We start from the raw sequence: 20,970 nt of genomic DNA, 5'->3' as shown, positions 1-20,970 counted from the left end.
GGCGCACTCCGCGCAGGAGCTGGTTGCCCACCTGTGTCGTAATGCCAGTGGGAGAAAACAGGAGAGACTCCAGCTCGGCGTTGCACATTCTGCTCACGGTGTCCTCTATTGCGTGACCGTTGTGGTGCTGTAGCTTGTACTGCAGAGGCCAAATCTGGCGCGAGGGTGAGGAGACGATGTCGCTTGCTGGTTTGACATCGAGAGAGGAAGTGGTCGCGCACTTTGGGCATCAACTCTTCACAGGGCCAGTTTGCACTCTGAAATAACAAGCTCGCGTCCAGGTTCCAACTCTCCCCTTTATTTTTTAATTTTACTTTCACATTGTTCTGCTTGGGAAACGAGGCAGCTGTAAATGCTCCGCGGCAAGCCTTGCTTAGCGCTGTAACGCCGGCACTTTGGTAATACATGTATAATCGCTCAACGCTTCTTTTAATCTGGTGCTTCCATAGGGTTTAAAAAAGAAAATTGGGGGCGCTTGCGGAGGTCAGCAAACCCGTAAATTCTAACATGTGATGCCGCGTTCAGCGTCATGGCAGAGAATAACTCTCAGTGACAATTTTTTTTGGCCGCTACCAATTTGCCGAGCCACGGCGGTGGCGCGCGCCGCCGCCTCTCCAGTCCGGCCGTGGTCGAGCGTGTGCAGCGACCACCGCGTTTGCGCATGTACATACTAGAGCCCCTCTCCCCCCTTTTCCTTTGCGCCTTATGCGGTCGCGTAACTAATTATGTGATGCATGTACGAGGGGTGTTCAGTAATTTTTCTCGTCCTGGCTGCAACTTTATTAAGAGATGGAGTTCGAAGGTGCTACGACGAAATGAAAGTTTGTAATGATCTTGTTTGCAGGAACAAATGTGTTTTTATGCATGCTTAGGAGCGGCGATGTACTTCCGGCGCCAGCGCTATGATGTAGTCTCAGCATGCCATCGTAAAAATTAGATATAGGGCAACTGTTGACAAACGGCGCACTGCAATGGTGAGCTGCAAGCCGGACACGAAGCGCGTATACCCTTCGGATGTTCCTTCATAGTGGGATCCAGCCAGAAGCCTGATGGCGCGAAGACGAGTAAGCAGGGCGTGGAAAAAGTACTGGGAACTGCAGCTCTTTCAGAGCGGCGTTGGTGTACCGATTTTTGTAGGGCCGGGCATTTGCCATTTTAAATTATTCCATCTCTCTACAGACAAATTCTACACAGACGCGCACGCAGTTTAATGCCTCAAGAAGCGGCGTGCAAAGTGTACAGTTGCGCGCCATGTTCCGGATGTTCAGTCAGCACTGCACTATATCGCTCTCCAAAAAGGTTATGACCATTAGTTTGGGCGGGAAAGTGGCAAGGTGCTGACATCGCTTTGCGTGCCATCACAGGACTAATCTCCGGGGGCGGCACAACAGAGTCATCTCCTTTCGTCCCGTAACGAGCCAAATTTAGCTGGCACACGCGCAGTCTGGCTTGTTTGATGCCCTTTCTCAGCTGATGACCGACCCACCTTGAAGCACTTCCTTAAACGAAGCTCTTCTTTGATGATTTGATGCACAGTTCTGAGCGATTTAGCCACAGTGTATGTGATCATCCTCTGCTTAAAGCGACGGTCCCCACGGATCAGCTCATAAGCGCATGCCACCTGCTCTGGAGAAGACGCTTAAGGCAGGGCGTTCACTGCGATGCTTGTCTTTCAATTGGACGTGGCTGGGCTTGTCAGAGAACATGGTCTGCGCCCACCTCCTGGACGTGCAAACGACAACACACATAAGCGGCACCTATCCGACGGCTGTTATTTATAGATACGTGGATCACCTGCTGCAGTCAGAAATTCTATCACGGCAGGCTTCTTTAACCGTGCGTTCAGGCAGTCCGCCATTGTTCAGGTTACTACTTCGACACCAACGGCGCCACCTACACAGGAAAACACTGCCTCAGAGAGAATATTTAAAACTTTCATTTGAAGGTACCGTCTTTCAATTTAATCAGTTATTAAAAATGCTACGACACAAAGGGTAAAACTGATTGAACACCCTTCGCAGGTTGCTTGTAGGACGGCCATGTATCTACTGCAATAAATAGTAAAAACAACCAGAGGGGTGTATACGCTAGGAAATGTCAGCGCCGAAGAAATATAAATTCAGGATGCAACTGAAGAACCAGAAAAGGCACTGAAAGAAATGCAGCGAGGGAAAGGTGCTGATGGTGAAAATGTTTTACTGACACGTTTAAGAGCGAGGGATTTACGTGGCTGGGGTCCCTACTCCAGGAGTACGTTGGCTGATGCTGCCGCCCTTGCTCGGTTGAGGAGCCGGACTTAGTCCTCGATCTGCGAGCTGGTCAAAGCCGCCTCTCACCCCTCGGCCGTTGGCTGTCGAATGCGCACTAATTAGGGATTAGCCTGAGAAGCCCAGACCATATAATATAAATTGGAGTCTCGCCACAGAGGCGTCAGTCCAAATCAAAGGAGTCCGGGTCTATGGCATGCAACTTGGATGGATACGGCAGTGTCTGTATTTGTAGGCGTCGCAAGAGTGCTTCCTGTCTTTTGACAGCAAGAAAAAATCGAGTGACTGCTGATGTCCTGAATAAATGTATATAGTCTTCTCGGAAAGCTTGCTACTGTGTAAACAAAAAGTTTCATGACGTCAAGTGTACTTGGGGCATAAGGAAACTGCAGGCAGATGGATGTCAAATACCTAAAAAAAGTTGCAGACTGATTATATATCGTCCGTTTCCTTTCGGTAACGGACGGTAAATAATTTATTACTTGTGTAATTACAAATATTACTTGTGTAATTACAAATGAGCCTGCCAGAGGCTCATGCAGAACTGCAGTATGCGAAAATAAAAACAAAATGACTGGCTGTTTAGCATTGCTAATGACGGAATATTGTGCGAAAGCACAGTATTTTGCAGGCGGACGCCACCGCCACGTATCTGAAAGCGCGATACTGATGTCCACTGACGCCCAGGGAGCCATTGATGCGTGTCTTCTACTTTTTCATTGTCAATGTACGCCGGCGGCCTATGCTCCAGTACCGCGTTTCTGCAGCGATGTTGTCATCATCATCATCATAATTTATTAACCCTTAAAGGTCCCGTTAGGGACATTACAAAAGGGGGGGGGGGGGGGGCGGAGGTGGTACAGGGGTGTTCAGCAGTCATACATGAATATAAATATGGAAGGAATGTAAATATAGAAGGAATATAGAAATACAGAAAAATATAGAAAATATAAAATATCGGATGCAAAAAAAAGTAGAACAAGACGAAAAAAAAGACAGATTGCTCAAAAAAAAAAAAGACATATTGCTCAAGTGCCATATTTCTGTCAAAGCGTTGTCCACGCCAACGCATTGCAGCGCAAATCTCTCTGTCACTACCGCCACATACCTTGAAGCGTAAGTATTAGTTTGATAGTAGTGTTAGTTGATGAAGAAGACGATGTGCAGTGCACAGCACGAGAGTGTGTTGCAGTTTAACACGAGGCGTGTTCGGCTGCGTCGGGGGATAGTATGTGTGTACGTAAAACATCAGGTAGCTTAGCGGGTTTGACGACCATGCAGTAAAGAAAAGAACTGCGACAATGGCCTAGTGCTCTCGCGCGGTGGCCAGCGAAGCTGACCTGTTCGCGCCGCCACCAGCTCGAATCCCATGCGCAGATATTTATTTGATTTATTTTTGTTTACTTCTTTCACTTGGCACAAACCCACAAACCCACAAACGTCGCGAACCACTTGCCACAAGCTCACAAACATGTTAAACTCACAAACATCGCAATATCTTGCTCAGGGTTTACCCACCTAATAGTGCTTTGGCAATAATTAATAAAAGGAAAGTAGATGACTTTTGTCTCTGGCCAGTACTCGTCCAAAGAGCCGACACTTGGAGGCCAGCAGAAAGCTGGATATGTAGCTAGGAAGTGGCGGGAGGAAAAATAATAGGCAGCATTAACAGACGGACGGAAAACACGGCAGATTAGAAAACAGATTCGAGTTGAGGGCATTTTAGATGAAATTAAATGCAGTGGGCATGAGCCAGCTATAGAGGGCATCCACCGCTGTGGCTCAGAGGCTGTGTCATCGAATCCCGGCTGCGGTAGCCGCACTTCGATGGAGGCGAAATGCAAAACACAACTGGGTATTGCAGCCCACATCTTAAAGAATCTCACCTGGCAGGAATTAATCCGGAGCTCTCTACTACGACGTCACTCATAGCCCGCGTGTCGGCTCAGTACGTTAAACCCATCGTACTGTCATACCACGCCAGTTTTTGAATAGTTAACTGCGCCTACGGGCTTGGAAGACGTGGAATCAGCAAAAAACAAAGTAAAATTACATTACACTGTACTGATTGGCGACTTCAGTGCGAAGGTAGGCAAGAAGCAGGCTGGTGACCAGGCGGTCGGCGACTATGTGATAGGTTCTAGGAACAGCAGGGAAGAGTTATTAGTAGCGTTCACAGATAGAAATAATTTACGGATCATGAATATCTTCTTCCGCAAACGAGAGAACATGAAGTGGAAGAACACCGATGGCGATACTAAAAATGAAGTAGACTTGATTCTATCCGCTCGCCTTGCCATCGTGCAGGATGTGGAGGCCCTCGGAAAGATGCGTTAATTGTAACGACCACAGAATGGTAAGGTCTCGCATTAGCCTAGATTTGAAGAGGGAACGGAAAAAAACTAGTGAAGCGGAAGCGCATTAATGAGTTAGCGGTGAGAGGGAAAGTACAGGCATTCAGGATTTCGCTAAAGAAGAAATATCCAGCTTTAAGTGAGGCAGAGGCCGCCGCGGTAGCTCAGTGGTTATGGTGCTCGGCTGCTGACCCAAAAGACGCGGGTTCGATCCCGGCCGCGGCGGCTGGAATTTCTTTGGAGGAGAAATTCTAGAGGCCCGTGTACTGTGCGATGTCAGTGCACGTTAAAGAACCCCAGGTGGTCGAAATTTCCGCAGCCCTCCACTACGGCGTCTCTCATAGCCTTAGTCGCTTTGGGACGTTAAACCCCATAAACCAAACCAACCTTAAGTGAGGCAGAGGATCTTAATGTTCGAACAATGAACAATAATCTTACAGCTGTTATTACGGAGTGCGCCGCAGAGGTAGGCGGAGGATGGTTCGACAGGGTACCGGCAAGCTATAGCAGTAGACAAAAGATCAGATTAAGAAACTCCAAAGCGTGAGGGCGTGTAACCCTGCAGACAGAATAGAACCAGCAGAACTACTGAAATTGGTAAATAAGCGCAAGGTACCCGACTTAAGGAACTTTAATATGGAGAGAATCGAGCATGCGGTAAAGAACGCAGGCAGCCTAAAAGATGTGAAGAGGAAACTAGGCATAGGTAAAAACCAGATGTATGTGTTAAGAGGCAAGGAGGGCAATGTCATTAGCAATAAGAATAAGATAGTTGAAGTAGTCGAAGAGTTCTACGCAATCTATACAGTATCCAATGTAATCAGAACGTTAATGAGAGAGACAATAGCGCACAGCAATGCGTCATCCCGTCAGTAACGAAAGGGGAAGTAAAGTTTAGCAGCAATGCAAAAGGGGAAAGTAGCTGGTGAGGATCAGATAACAGCATATTTGTTGAAGGACGGAGCGGAGAGAGAAACTAGCCGCCCTGTATACGCAATGCCTAATGACCTCGAGCGCACCAGAAGCTGGGAACAACGCTAACATTATCTTAATTCATAAGAAAGGGGACGCCGAGGAGTTGAAAAATTACACACCGATCAGCTTACTGTCCATTGCCTACATGGTATTTACTAATGCAATCGTGAATAGAGTCAGGCAACCTTAGACTTCAGTCAACCAAATGATCCGGCAGGCTTTCGTAAAATATATTCCACAATCGATCAATTTCACGCTATCAATCAGGTGATAGAGAAATGCGCAGAATGTAACCAACCCCTATATATAGCCTTCATTGATTACGATAAAGCATTTGACTGAGCGGACACCTCAACAGCCTTGGCATTGCGGAATCAGGGTGTAGAAGAGCATTATGTGAAAATACTGGAAGATATCTATAACGACTGCACAGCTAAAGCGCATAGTGCTCCATAAAGTCAGCAATAAAATTCCAATGAGGAAGGGTGTCGGGCAGGGAGACACGATCTCGCCAATGGTATTCACCGCCTGTTTACAGGAGGTATTCAGAGGCCTGGATTGGAAACAGTCGGGGATAAGAGTTAATGGAGAATACCTAAGTAATTTGCGATTTGCTGATGACATTGCCTTGCTAGACAACTCAGGCGATGAACTGCAAACCATGATCAATGAGTTAGACAGGAAGAGCAGGACGATGGATATTAAAATTAATTTGCGGAAAACCAAAGTAATGTTCAACAGTTTCGCAAGGGAACAGCAGTTCACAATTGGTAGCGAGGTGCTGGAAGTGGTAAGGGGCATCTACTTCGGGCAGGTAGTGGCCGCTGATCTGGATCATAAGAGGGAAGTAACTCGAAGAATAATAATGGGGTAGAGCGCATATGGCAGGTTCTCTCAGATCATGCATGGCAATTTTCCAATGTCCCTCAAGAGAAAAATATAATGTATCTTACCAGTACTCACATATGGGGCAGAAACATGGAGGCTAACGAAAAGGGTTCAGCTTAAATTAAGGACAATGCTGCGAGCTATGGAAAGAAAAATGATAGATGTAACGTTAAGAGAGCGGAAGCGGGCTGAGTGGGTGAGAGAACAAACGCGCATTAATGACATTCTATAGTAGAAATCAAGAGGAATAAATGGGCTTGGGTAGGGCATGTAATGCGAAGGCAAGATAACCGGTGCTCCTTAAGGGTAACGGAGTAGATTCCAAGACAAGGCAAACGTAGCAGGGGACGGCAGAAAGTTAGGTGGGCGGATGGGATTACGAAATTTGCGGAGACACGGTGGGCGCAGCTGGTAAAGGACAGGGTTAATTGGAGAGACATGGGACAGGCCTTTGCCCTGCAGTGGGCGTAGTCAGGATGATGATAATGATGATGATGATGATGATGGGTTTGGAATTAATATGTGGGAGGTATCACTGCTGAGACGTACGTGGAGCCGTATATTCCCCAGGGCGCATCTTCGGTTTGTTTCGGAGGCCGCATATCTGTTGTAGCGAATCGTCCCCCGTGCATGCACAGGAATCGCAGTGCCCGTCGGGAAATTTCCAACTGCGACTATATGCGCTCCTGTTTTCTGTTGCAGGTGTGACAGCCTGAAGCCCTGTTCCAGGTGCCGCGTAGCCCATTACTGCAACAAGTTGTGCCAGGTGGGCGGATGCCGCTTTCAGTTGAGTGTATAAGCGTATGTTCTCCGAAATAAATGTAAAAACCCATTCGTACATTATGGGCTTTACCACGCGGACACAGCACGGCAAGCGCTGTAATCCCGATTTTTGCGTGTACAGGGCCTGTACCTTGCTCTAGCTCAGTGAGAAAATTGCAGGCAAAAGGAATATCGCAGAGTTTGTCGTCGTGAAGAAATTAAAGCATCAGGTGTAATTTCACGGCGCCGTTCAACTGTAGCTAATTTCTCAACCACCTGAACGAGGTTTCCGGCGGTACAGAAACCTCACGTCAGGCAGAAAAAACTCGTCACACGGAAATGCGGCATGGAGGCTGTGGGTCTGACCAACCTCCTCGTGATCAGTATAAAACACGAGATGAAACGGGCAGGACGAGTAGGCGGCTGCGTTGTCTGCGTGGATGCTTTGAAAACTGTAAATAAATAACACTGAGCGGTAATTTGTTAACCGCTTCCTTTTGCTCCTGCGTCCGCTCCCAGCCAAGATTGCACGAGCGGCGGGATAAGCCATAAAAAAGGGCGACGAGGCCAATGCGAGCTGCCTGGGAAAGCGGGACACGGTTAAGGCCGGCTGCGCTCTTTCGGTGTAAGGTGCACAAACGCACTACCACGAGAAGCCAAAATTCAGTTACAGACATCTGTCTGTTGTTACGACAGGTGCACTACGAAATGCTCTACGCCTGCTCGATCGATAAGCATGCAGCCTTTCGTTATATTTTCATTTGTGCGCGCGAAGTTTAGTTTTGACAACCCTGAAATGCAACGACTACCAGCCCAGAGTGCGTTCGCGTTTCGCGGACTTTTATTAATAAATTTGTTTATATGCTTCCCTCTCTCTCTCTTTTTTTTTAATGGTGGGAGATTTAGTTATGTACCTGCTTGAAACCTTTGAGTTCATTACCACTATTCAATCTCCTCTTTCAGCTTTGCGAGCTGCCTGCGTGCTAGCTACAAGATCTGTTGTTCGCCCTCGCTTTGAGACCGGTGCAAAGCTCAGTGCACGCCGCCGTAGCACTCGAGACACTGGTGGGTGGTTGGGTGGTTACGAAGCAGGGGAAGGCGCATTAGCTGTCTCTTTCGGGGTGGACGCCGGAATTGTGCCGCGAGGAAAGGGAATGGAGCAGGGAGTGAGAGGAGAGGAGGGAGAGTCGTAGTGGAGGGCTCTCGCGCTGTCCGCGCTGCAAGTGTACTTGACCGCAGGCGTCCGCCCTGTCCGAGCACCTGCCCGAATGCTGCTACTTCGAGGAGGTGTTTCCCGACATTCCTGACGTCACGGTGCGCCTGCTCACCCGCATAGTCTACAAGCTCCAGGTGAGCTGCCCGGAACTCATGCGCGTCTTGTCTGCGCGCATGTATGTTATCAACGTGTCATCCATGCTTGTAGATTTGAGTCGTGGACGCCAGCGACGGGTCACGTTTTAACGATGAGCCCGAAATGCGCGGTGTTCTGCTTGAAATTCGCGTTGTTCTGCTTGAAATGCGCTGCAAAGCTCTCTACGGGTCGCGAACAGCTCAGACAAATGTTATAACCTCCGCGCGTGCCGCACAAGACGTGCGCAGTTTTGCTCAGATTGCGTGTTGCACTTTTCTGAAGCCATTTGAAGCTCCTGCCATCGTTCAGGTCCGCGCTAATATTCCAGAATCTTCCATTGATCGGTTTTCTTCAAATGTCATAGACGAACAGCCCACGAATGACACGAGCTGCCGTTCCTGGAACATTGCGCGTCTTTAGTGACACGGAGTGTAAGGCCTCTTTGGGATTCAGCTCTTTGTGCGTATCGTTAGTTATTTGGAACAAGAGCAGCATGAGCGGTTCGACTAGGTCTGAGGAAGGAGTCTCTGGCGAAAGTATGTTTTCTTCTGAGCTGATTCTTGGGCCAGTTTGTTGCACGTTTTGAGGAAGGTGTTATAAGGACGAAGACACGAGACAGCGACAAACACGGCTCCAGATAGCGCTGTGTTTGTCCCTGTCTTACATCTTCGTACATTTGCGCTTAACAACTTCGTCACTGTTTCTTACTTTCCTGTCTTCATTTCCACGGGAGATAATGGAAGACATGGCCAAGGCCTCAGTTGCGTTTTCGGGCAGTTCCCTTAGGCGCGGAAAAGCAAAATGCGAAGTTTCGGGTCTCGCATCGCAACATTTTCGCGGAAAAGGTGTTCAAGGTAGCACAGCCACAACACAAAATGCGTAACGCTTCTAGGATACAGCGCCATGTGTCATTTGATTAAACGCTGACTCTGGTGGCACCCGATATCGAGCAGAAACCCCACGCTAATATAGTAGAAGTCTGTTTTTCATCCCTGTGAAGATGCCTGAAAGCATAATCTTCAATTTCTTAATCAAGTTTTCACTGCTCTTTGTGTGGTGTGCTCTAAATGATTGAGTATTGATTGAGCCACGGTCCCAGACTAAACTATAAAAAATGCTTGGCATTTATCGTTACGCGTGATCAGGAAATAAATCCTCGCGCGCTCTGACGGTGAAAGCAATAAAAGTTATGGAGGGTATTGTGATCTAGTAAGGCGTTCCAACGCTAATTAACGCTTTCATAAATGTGCAGAATCTCTTTTTTTTCTTAGTTCAGAGCCAATAAATACTTTTACAACAGCGAAGTGTTCCGTTCGTCCCTTTGCGCTTGTCTGATCGACGCTGCTTGTTTTTCCGCTCTGTCATCCCCCCTACTCTTCCCACAGAAGGAACGCATGAAGGACTGCAAGGAAATGGTACAGGGCCACATGAGGACTCTCGAGGACATGGAATCGCGTACGTAGAGCATACGTCGCCCAGCGCGAGGAAGTCCATGATCCATAACTACAGCGCAAATGACAGGACAGAGATGAAGACGGGACACCCCTTCTTCATCTCTGTCCTGTAGTTTGCGCTGTAGTTATGGATCATCGAAAACACCAACTCGCCCAACAAATGCTTTTGGCGAGGAAGTCCTCCCCCTCGCCTCTCCCTTCTTTTCGCTGCAGGGGCCAGATTCCCAAGCGCCTGTTCGCACACGTGGGAGCAACCTGTGAGAGAGTATTCAGTTCAGGAGTATTCAGGATAACGAAATTTGTTTTACCTCTGCGTCGGACCTGAAAAGGCGCCAAAGGAGCCATGCTTCTATCGATAACTACGTCGGGGGGAGGGGGGGGGGAGAGAAAAAGTATGATTCTCACCCATACTTTCGCAGTTATTGTCGACTGAGTGCTAATAAACTGTTTTCTCCTATACAGCTTCCTTATGCTCGTCTCCGCGGGAGTTCGTTGCACGTAATCGATACGCGTGGCCATTTACGTCCGCGTACAGAGATCAACGCCTTTGACTTCACGTGCGGAGGCATACGTCCCAAAGCGACTAAGGCTGTGAGAGACGCCGTAGTGGAGGGCTCCGGAAATTTCGACCACCTCGAAATTTCCGGAGCCCTCCACTACGGCGTCTCTCATAGCCTTAGTCGCTTACCGAGTCGTGGTTTAGCTCGGACATCTCAAATGACGAGCTACTGAACGATGTACGAATCGTTCTCAGACTACAGGTGCGACAAGGTGGGGCGAAGGATGGGCGGTGTACTTATGTTTGCGAAGTCGTGTACCGCCTTTTTCTGTTTTGCCGATCAGCAATCATGAAATTGCTGATGCCAATCTGTAGCTTCCTTCTAGTACAATCATATTAATTGATTGCTATCGTGCTCCAGACTGCGACATATCATTCGTTAACGAACAGCATTCAATACGTACTACTAGACCTAAAAGCCCACTTTCCCCGTACAACTTACTAAATCTGCGATTACTTAAACTTCCCTAACATTAATTTAATTTATCCGCACATACAAGTAAATCGAGGGAGTTCCCAATTTAGTTCTTACTTTCAACCTTAAGCAAAGAGTCGACATACCAACTCGCCAAAGCAACTCTTGACCTTCGGGCCCAGAATTTATCCAGTCATTATCAAGCATTGCCGGCTGCAGCGATCATTGCACTTTATTGATCATCTTATCCTTGCCCATCGCTCCTCGTCAGCCACCAATCAAGTATACTCGAGATTATAAGAAGGCCGACATTCTAAGTATTATCACCGAGCCAGACAAGTTTTTTCATCACTTCCGCTTCATCACTCACTTTTCATCACAAGAACAGTTAGTGAAAATTGGCTGCTTTTCAAACCAAAATTATTATCACTCATCAATCTATATGTGCCCTTTGTATTCATTTTGTATTCATGCGATGCGACGCCAGCAGGCCCTTGTCTTCTATTGCTCTCAGAAAAGTTTTAAAGAAAAAAGAAGCGGCTCTTCCGTGTAGCACAGCATTCGGCCAGCACTCTACGGTGGGAAAAGTATTTCTCGTGTCTTCGCGAATACACGAGAGTTCTGCGACGCTCAAAAAGAAAATTTTATCACTGGGATCTGATGGACATCATTCTCTCTTCATCGTCTGAGATTAACTTGGATTTATTGCTTCCTAACCGATCGCTTTTAGTTTACTGTTATCGATAATAATCATTCGCCTAAAACCAAAATTTTCTCTGGCGTCCCGCAGGGCTCAGTGCCGAGCTCTTTTAATCTTCATCAACCTTCCGGCCCTCATTTCATCATCCATTCGTCTTTTCGCAGATGACTGTGCCCTGTACTGTCCCATAACTACCAACAATGATCAGTTACACTTCAAACTGGCTTAAACAGGATCGAAAACTGGTCTTCCACATGTCTAATGACGCTCAACGTATCGAAGTGCAAATAAATGCAGGTGACACGCAAACGCTCTAACGTCAGCTCTGTATATTTGTTGAACTCAGCCACTATTTCCCAAGTCGAATCGTGCCGGTATCTTGGAATTCATATGACCAACAACCTCACCTGGTCCGAGCACATCAGGACGCTTGCAGCTTAGACCCCGAAATCAATCGGGCTTATCAGACGGCACCTAAGTTTCTCCCATCCTTCCATCCGCAGCCTAGCCTATAAAACTTTCGTCCGCATTAAACTAGAATTGGTCTCCCCAATTTGCAATCCACGTCAAGCTTACTTAATTGACAGTCTAGAAGCCACCCAAAACTGCGCAGCCCGCTTCTATTCATCCGACTACAACACTCACTCAAGCATTACAAGCATAAAGTTATCCCTCGACATCGAGCCTCTGGTGCACAGGCGGAAAATCGTCCGCTTATGTATGTTGCATAAGCTGAACTACTGTTTTGCTTCACTTCGGGACTCCGTTCTGCTCCCACCCCTCAAAACATCGCGCCGCCTCTTCAACTCCATGACTGTGCGATGTCAGTGAAATTTCTGGAGCCCTTCACTACGGCGTCTCTCATAGCCTGAGTCGTTTTGGGACGTTAAACCCCATAAACCAAACCAAACCATAATCAACTCCATCAGCATTCTACGACTCCACGGCTCCTCTAACGCATTTAACAAATAATTTCTGCCTGTTGCCATAGAAAAATGGAGTTCATTACCTGACTCATTGTTATCGAACGCGATCCATGTAAGTTCCGGCAGTTGCTGACATCATACTTGAAAACCTAATGTGGGTTGCTCTTGCCTTGCAATTTATCTTTAGTTTTTCATTCTGTGCTTGTCCACACCTGTCTAAAAGGATTATATACTTTTTTTTTCTTTTTGTATCCTGCCTGACTAGGACTGTGATACTGTTCGTGGCGTATTATGTTATTTTAGTGTTCTGCCCCCCCCCCCCCCTCCCCTCATGTAATACCCCTCGCAGGAGTTTTTAATCATGATGATAAGATCACAGTCTTATCCGCTGAAACCGTTGGAAACTTTTCGCTTACTTCCAGCGGTTTGAGGGTTGGTTAATAATTTCTGTGAAGTTTGTAAAGTTAATTTTAGTTGAAAAACACTAATGCTTCCTCCAAACAATGCCACAAATATTTCTCACTTGATTCTCATTTCTGCAAAATTTGGTATATTTTCTTCACGTTCCGTCGGCTCGCTGCATAGCGAACTCAGCTTGACGAATAAATCAGGCACGTTAGAAGGTATAGCATATTGTCATAGTTTAAAAACCGCCGAAAAAGCTCGTTTTCTTCCGAATATTTCACTGACAGTGCCGGCGGGATGCGTCTGCGAACGATTCGTCATTTCTGAGCTCGGATGAGAACGTGCAAGGAGCGCTAATGATCACCGTTTCGGCTTTGGTCTAAGCATGCCTTTCTACTGTTGCAGATGGGAACGAGATCATGAACGACCCGGTGACACTGCCAAAGTTTCACGCCGCCTGGGCCACCGTCAAGTACATTCTAGGGGAGGAAAATGTCCCACCTTTGCTGGATGGGTTGGAAATATTCGGCAGGGTAACCATGCTTCTTCCCCTGGGTGTGTCGCTAACTGATTCACCAACGGGATTGTTTACGTGCTCATTTTGTGTGTGTGTGTGTGTGTTCCAGATGGTGATCAACCGATTCTGCATAACGGACAATGAGTTAAAGCCAGTGGGCCAGGGCTTGTACATCGGGTGAGTAAATTTTCCCAACATGCTACAGCCTCAGGCGCCAAGACTTCACTTGCTTAAAACACGTATCTCCGTGGTCACGTGACACCAGACTTTCTGGCCAGAAGTGCGATTCGGTCAACTGCGCGTGCGGGTACGCATCCGTACAGAGATGCACCATGTCTGCTGCAGCTGTTTCTGTATCCTGTATTTGTACATAGTGTATATTGCCGCCCTAAACCTATCCTTTCTTATATCGCTCCCTCCTTTTTTTCCCTCTCCCTGTCCTCTCTCTGTCCTTTTATGCCTGCTAGCCGCAGCTCTGGTGCTTCAGGTTTCGATGGCAGATGCCGCGGCCAGCAACATCCTTTCCTTCCATTTTTTGTTAACGAATAGCCACGAACAATAACTACAGCTGGGCCGTCGTTCAGTGCTGACAACGTCACACGCGCGCTCTTACACGTCGATTTCTTCCCCTCATCGCAAACAGGGCGTCCATATTTGATCATTCCTGTGACCCGGACGCTGCTTACGTGTTCGAAGGGACGCGCCTCACCGTCAGAGCAACCAGAAGCCTCAGCGTGAACAGCGTGCGGGAGGTAAGTGTAGCGCGCATCATGCGGATGTAAGCTCATGCGTTTATGGTCTTGTATGCGAGATGCTGACATAAGTGTTCAACGCTTCATTTTCGAGACAGATATACATCTGCTACGTGGACAAACTGCTCCTCAAGGAGGACAGAATAGCGGCGCTCGAGAGACAGTACTACTTCACCTGCAACTGCGCCTTTTGCCAGAAGGTACGACATGCTTATTTGCCGACAGACAGCTCTCGTGAGGCTCGTGGCGGCACTACTCAGACGATGTTATTCACATATTCGTGTCAAAAATTTCTCCTCGAGTGCCTTATAATGAGCTCTTAGCACTGCTCGAGGAGGTCGGTATCTTCCAAAAACTTGAGAAGCAGCTGTACTGTATAGATCGATTAGCTACTTCTGGACGATACTTGCCACCTGTAATAGGGCGAAGTGCTACAGTGCAACTTGCTCGTGGAACAAGTGCTAAGAGCTGAACTACCGCTTAGTTGCTTGTATTCCCGTCTCCTTGCCTGGGTTGGCAAGAAGACAAGAGAAAGGAAGGAAGGAAGGAAGGAAGTAAGGAAGTAAGGAAGGAAGGAAGGAAGGAAGGAAGGAAGGAAGGAAGGAAGGAAGGAAGGAAGGAAGGAAGGAAGGAAGGAAGGAAGGAAGGAAGGAAGGAACAGGAGGAGTGAACGACAGCAGTTATGTCGTTGTCTACTCTTGCTCCGTCTGTGTTCAGACACAGCTGTAAGCCAACCTAAATTTGTTAAAAACATGTAAGGGAACTGAAAGTCAAACGGCTGTTATTTTGTTTCGCTGCGTCCACTGTGTGCTTACGTCATGGAAGCTTAAGATATGCAAATTCACGCAGGCCTGCGCTTTTGCCTTGTTCGTTCTTTGTAAAGAGGAGAGAAAGGAGGAGTTGTTTCATCTGGGCTCGCCATTTCAAAGAGCTGTCAGCTGCGGAAAAAATGGAAAGCGAAATATAAAGCGTGGAGGTAACCAGCGCGCCAGGAAAACTGGCATGGCCCCAGCGTGGGGCGGCCCGAGGGGTGCTGGGCTACGACACTTCAGGCGACGATCGCACTGTGCCGTGGCGCATGAAAAGTGGGTCTCTTGCGCTGCAGGACGCGAGGGAGCCGCTTTACGAAAAGTGGAGCGGGCTGACCGAGTGCGTCCGCAACCTGCAGCTGGAGCTGGACAAAGCAGGTGAGTGCTGGCGCGTTGTTTCAGCTCGAATGTTTTAGTTTTTGTGGTAAAATACTCCTATAACTGTGGCAATAACGTCAAGCCGGCGTGCAAGACTCATGACTGATTAATTGATTAATCTGTCGATTCATTGATTGATTGACCGATCGATTGATCGTGTCTCAAGAAGCAGGTGGGTAGCACAGGAGCGCTGGTCCAGCGCTTCTGTTTGTATGAGGAAGGTTCTGCACACAAAGAAAAGGCAGAGTCCTTGGAAAGTGTTTGTCAGTAATGCGGAACAGAGCTGGAGAGCAAGCGTGGAGCGAGCCGGGAGCGAAGTTGATGCTTACGGAGTCGGCCATTTCGCGGGATGCGTGCTCTGATTACCAGATGTAAAGCGTTGTGTATGCGATGCCTATGGTAAGAATGTTCTTCAAGGGTACCTATTTTGATCTGTAATATTTTGTGCTGGGCGAGTTGGTTTATTGCTGAATGCAATGATTCCTATGCTGAATTTTGAGAGGTAATAGCGGGTGGTCAGAGCTAGGGCTCCCGAGTGAAAACGTCCGGACCCAAAATGGAAGTCGGGTTGACCTTACTCATGCAGCAGAGTTTTTTTTTGCTTCCTTTCTCCATCACGCAGAGGGAACCTCTACAGTAGCGTTATGTGTACGGTAACCACTGCAGTCCATACTTCACTTGACGCTTTATAGCCTTATAACTGGACCTATATCACCTCGCTTGTATAATTAAATCTGCGATTAATTATTTTTCGTTATTGGGCGGTATCTATACGTCCAACGCAAATTTTACTTATCTTTCCTGGACTAGACCCCCCCCCCCCCCCACACACACACACTCAAAGTCCTGTAAATGACAAGAATGTGTCGCTCAAAATCAAACGTCTAGCATTAAAATATATTGCTGGAAAGCGGAGAACAGCAAGGAAAAAGAAATAAAATATCACTACCGACAGGCGAGTCTAGCATTACCTTTTACCAGCTCGCTATATCTTTTACCATCGGTTAACATGATTTCTCTCTGTCTCTTTTGCTGACCTCAGCGCCTTGCCTCACGAACGACGTAACAGCATAGGGGTGCGATGCCCAGTTGTAGGAGAGAAATGATGTGTTCATTACCATGGAAATGCCGGTTCTTACTGGCATCATCGAAAATCGCGTCAATTCGTATGGCTAGTCCGGGATGAGGGATTGCTTGTTTGTCAGTGTACGAAGTGCTCTCCAAAACACTCGAAGCCGCAGTCAAGCTGCCATCGCCGCGGTGTGAACAGTGGGCGGCATTTTCGTGCGTCCGACAAAAGCTCTGGCTTGGACGGGGAACATGCGAAGATTTTGAGTGGCGTGCGCCCGCAGAGAACGAGGGCGACGTGGAGCGCATCGCCAGCCGGTGCCGCGAGATCCTGGAGTGCCAGGGCAAAGAGCTGCCCGACAACGACGTCGCCAAGGTGGAGGCCCTCCTGCTGGCCTTCCAGTGTGGCGCTAGGCTGGCTACGCATGCAGAGGCCATCGGCTACGCGCTCCAGGCCATGGAGGTCATGAGGCGAGTCTGCACGGATTCACTGAAACTCGCTCAGAGGCCATACCAGAACGTAAAGAAAAACCTAGTGCTTCGGCGAGGGGGAAAAAACTTTGGTCCCTGGAAGTTGGAGCAAACTTCGTCATCAGGTGCTATCCTGATGACGTATAGCACCTTCCTTCGTTTCAGGCATGCGACACGCACCAAGTTTGATAGATTCCATCCAGGTTTCATATGATGCGGCGTCCGTCCTGCTGTTTGTTTCTTTGTTTGTCCTCGTCTCTTCTTTCGCACGACCTCACTCCGCTACGTATGGTCAACAGACCCACACAAAAATTGAATGCAGTTTCTGTAACACTGCCGTCCTCGAACAAAAAAGCAACTCTACCAACTGCACCACGGTCAATAGCCAGTGGAATACTGGCGATTAGTCCATCGATGATCCTGAATGTCGGTAAACAAATAACCCGAGAGGAGCGGGTCGAGTGAGAAGGCAAGCTCGTGCCGATTCGGCGACTGCGCGTTAACGTTGCACGATAGTAGAGAATTCAAGCAGTAGCGACCGCTGTGGCGTTCAGAAGGTCAGTGTTAGTATGCGAGCGGACTATTCAAGATCGCGGCGCGTTGCCGTTTGGAGCCGGGATGTTGCGCGAACGAGTTCCTGTGTGCGCTCTCAACGCCGCTAATCCTACTCCCCTACCTTGCCAAGCGGGTCAACTTACGTGGCATTTACGTGAACCTAACCGATTCTCCACCCGACAAACGAGTTTTCAACCCGACTTATGCTGTTATATAAACTACCAAATGAACATTGGCCTTGGAAGGGCTGCCCTTATGGGCGCGACTCAGAATTATATGATTACCACCCGCAACCACTACTTCGAGGTTCCTGACCCGCCGCGGTGGCTGCTGATTCTAAGGTCACGGGTTCGATCCCGGCCTTGGCGGCCGCATTTCGATGGAGGCGAAATGTAAAAACGCCCGTGTTAATTTCTGAGAGATGTCAGCGCACGTTAAAAAACCCCTGGTGGTCTGAATTGCTCCGGAGCCCTCCATTACAGCATCCCTCAAGGCCCGTGTGGACGTCAGTTCCCATGTACCACATACCACTTCGAGGTTTCAAGACACAATACTTATTTCTGTAGTCCATGTACTGCTTATACGCTACAGGCGAAGTGCCACATACAATGCAGAAGCAACCAAGTGGAGTATATCCATTTCCTTTTCCTGTGCAGGACTTGCTACGGTATGTACAGCCCCATCTACGGCCTTCACCTGCTGCACATCGGAAGGCTGTACAACGAGTCTGGAAACAACGTCAGCGCAGAGAACTTCCTACAAATGGTATACCTGTTATATCGTGCCGCGTTGTTGCTGTGTGAATGTTCTGCAGGAAATTCACATCAAATCGGACTTAACCTTTCTCTAATATCAGGAGGGGCCAACTGTAGAAATGCGCTGTAACGATCATCTTGACAGGGCAAGTGGCCCTGAATGAGTGTGCTAAAAAAATTTATTCTGTTCTTTGCCGTATTACTTAAATGTTACAGTGCCTGTAGCACAGTAAAAATCGTCGTCACCGCCTCCTCCGCCAGGTCAAATCCACTTCTGGAGAAGTGCTTTTTTCCGTCGTTCCTTGTCTTTCACCAACCGCGGCCACCGGCACATGCCAACGAAATTTCTAACTTCACTCCACCATCGACTGCCTTTACTTTTCTCGTATACTCTTGCAAGAGACCATCACTCTAAGCGAAGAAATACAGGCCATTCAAAAGTAGACTTTCTGAACATTTTAACAACAAACAAAAGGCAGTACACGAAAACTATTTTCGTACGTAGGATACGCGACCACGGACACAAAGAGAGTATAATTCTCGTCGTCAACGTCCTCATTAGCTAGAATCAAATAATAAACTTTTCATGCACTGTAGCTAGCACGCATATTTATGTTGGAAAATTAGAGATGTTTGCGTCCATATGACTCAGGCGGGCGTCCTTCGTGTTGTAGACCATTGTCTCAAAGGCGTCACGACACAAGCAGCTACCGGTTAACTATACTATAGCAGCCGATTTTTATAAGCTGCCGGCTAGAAAAATGGAACATTCGCACCTTCTGAAAAACGGAGGAGAGCCGTTCAAGTCCGTCTGGATGGATACACTTCAGAGTTTTAACCTTCCGAATTTTGCAAAGAAGATATTTCTTAAAGCATTTCCTAACCACGCCTTTAGCGTGGCACGCCTTTAGCGTGGCCATGTTGTGGAAAGTTCCTCTGACGCGTTAAAACTACAGCAAAACTTGGATTCCATCCAGTCCTGGTGCTCAAAATGGCAAATGTCTTTGAATGCCACAAAATGCCAATTTGTCTCTTTCACTCGAAAGCGTTCCCCATTACAAACAAATTACTCACTACATAATGTTCCCTTGCAAAAAGTACTTGAATATAAGTACCTCGGCGTTTATTTTTCATCTAACCTAACATGGACGAGGCAAGTTGAGTACACTACATCCAAAGCCTACAGGATGCTTAATTTCTTAAAAAGAAATTTCAATAAAGCACCGTCTAATGTCAAACAACTCCTGTATTTCGCTTACATCCGACCAATTCTTGAATATGCCTGCCCAGCCGCCGCGGTGGCTCAGTGGCTATGGTGCTCGGCTGCTGTCCCGAAAGACGCGGGTTCGATCCCGGCCGCGGCGGTTGAATTTCTTTGGAGGAGAAATTCGAGGCCCGTGTACTGTGCGATGTCAGTGCACGTTAAAGAACCCCAGGTGGTCGAAATTTCCGGAGCCCTCCACTACGGCGTCTCTCATAGCCTTAGTCGCTTTGGGACGTTAAACCCCATAAACCAACCAAACCAACCAATATGCCTGCCCTGTATGGGACCCCCAGTTTGCTTACTTATGTGATATGCTCGAGCGCGTCCAAAATAATGCTGCGAGATTTGTGTCTACAGCTTCTCAACTAGTGTCACGTCTCTTAAAAACCACCTTGGCTGGGGATCTTTAGCTAACCGTAGGAAACATTTGAGATTACAAATCATGCATCACATCTATTTTGGAAAGCTGAGCATTGACAAAGACCGGTACCTGCTTCAACCTCACTTTTTTTCTAGCCGAGTTGACCATCAGTGGAAGATCCGAGAGATTAAGTGTCGCACAGATGTTTACAAAACCTCGTTCTTTCCACGGAGGATCAATGAGTGGAACAGGCTACCAGCCGGCGTCACTGAGTGCTGCACGGAAGGTCAATTCTGCGCATTTTTATCTGATGTGTGACGTGGCGCGCAGTTGTCTTGCGCGTGTCTTTTTCATTTAATCAGTGTTATTTTATTTCTGGAGCGTGGTTGTCTTCCTTCAGTGCATGTTTTTCCTCATCTATTAGTTGTGTGATTGTATTTCTGTTATTATGTGTACTTTCGGCCAAATGAGCAGATGTTATTGTGTTTCCCCCCCTGCAATAATGCCCTCGGGCGCTGCAGGTATCTGTAATAAATAAATAAATAAATAAATAAATAAATAAATAAATAAATAAATAAATAAATAAATAAATAAATAAATAAATAAATAAATAAATATACTGGAAGGGTAGAGTGCGTCGTCATGAACATCTCAACCAAGTGACACTAGTCTCCGCAGGAGGTAAAGTTTCCTTCATTTATTAAGTAAGCAAATATTTCATCTTCGTGTTGGGGTTATAGAACAACCGCCATGCGACTTCAGAATCCGAGCTTTTGCGCGCCGACATTGGCCGCGCCCCGTCAAAATAATAGTGAGGGCAAGGCTTCTATGGGAAACGGCGACTGGACACAGCGTTGGCAGGCGGAAAGTCACAAAATACGAGGGAAAATTCGTATTGGGTGAAATTGAAGGGCCTTGAGAGCGTATCCACATAATTTTACGTTCCTTCTGCGTGTTTCGAAACATTCTTTTCCGGAGGAATCG

General features: G+C 47.5%; 1 protein-coding gene across 3 annotated transcripts in view; it reads left to right on the top strand.

Moving 5' to 3' along the window:
- The window catches only part of LOC149352461 (histone-lysine N-methyltransferase SMYD3-like), a 34,772-nt gene that overhangs the window by 11,437 nt on the left and 2,365 nt on the right, over positions 1-20,970 (top strand). For 2 of the 3 annotated variants that reach the window (XM_089577169.1, XM_089577168.1), the window contains exons 2-11: positions 7,187-7,270; positions 8,486-8,596; positions 9,983-10,052; positions 13,462-13,589; positions 13,683-13,750; positions 14,217-14,325; positions 14,424-14,525; positions 15,431-15,512; positions 16,865-17,051; positions 18,263-18,371. In XM_089577169.1, the coding sequence (XP_089433295.1) occupies positions 7,259-7,270; positions 8,486-8,596; positions 9,983-10,052; positions 13,462-13,589; positions 13,683-13,750; positions 14,217-14,325; positions 14,424-14,525; positions 15,431-15,512; positions 16,865-17,051; positions 18,263-18,371 (978 nt within the window). In that variant the 5' untranslated portion in view covers positions 7,187-7,258. The remainder of the gene's footprint in view (positions 1-7,186; positions 7,271-8,485; positions 8,597-9,982; positions 10,053-13,461; positions 13,590-13,682; positions 13,751-14,216; positions 14,326-14,423; positions 14,526-15,430; positions 15,513-16,864; positions 17,052-18,262; positions 18,372-20,970) is intronic. The other variant, XM_089577167.1, reaches the window with a different exon arrangement.

This window comes from Amblyomma mixtum, chromosome 3, assembly GCF_055824585.1.
Source record: "Amblyomma mixtum isolate Tamu chromosome 3, ASM5582458v1, whole genome shotgun sequence".
NCBI lineage: Eukaryota > Metazoa > Arthropoda > Arachnida > Ixodida > Ixodidae > Amblyomma > Amblyomma mixtum.
Note: the sequence above shows the minus strand (reverse complement) of the source record. Positions and strands in the feature narration are given on the sequence as shown.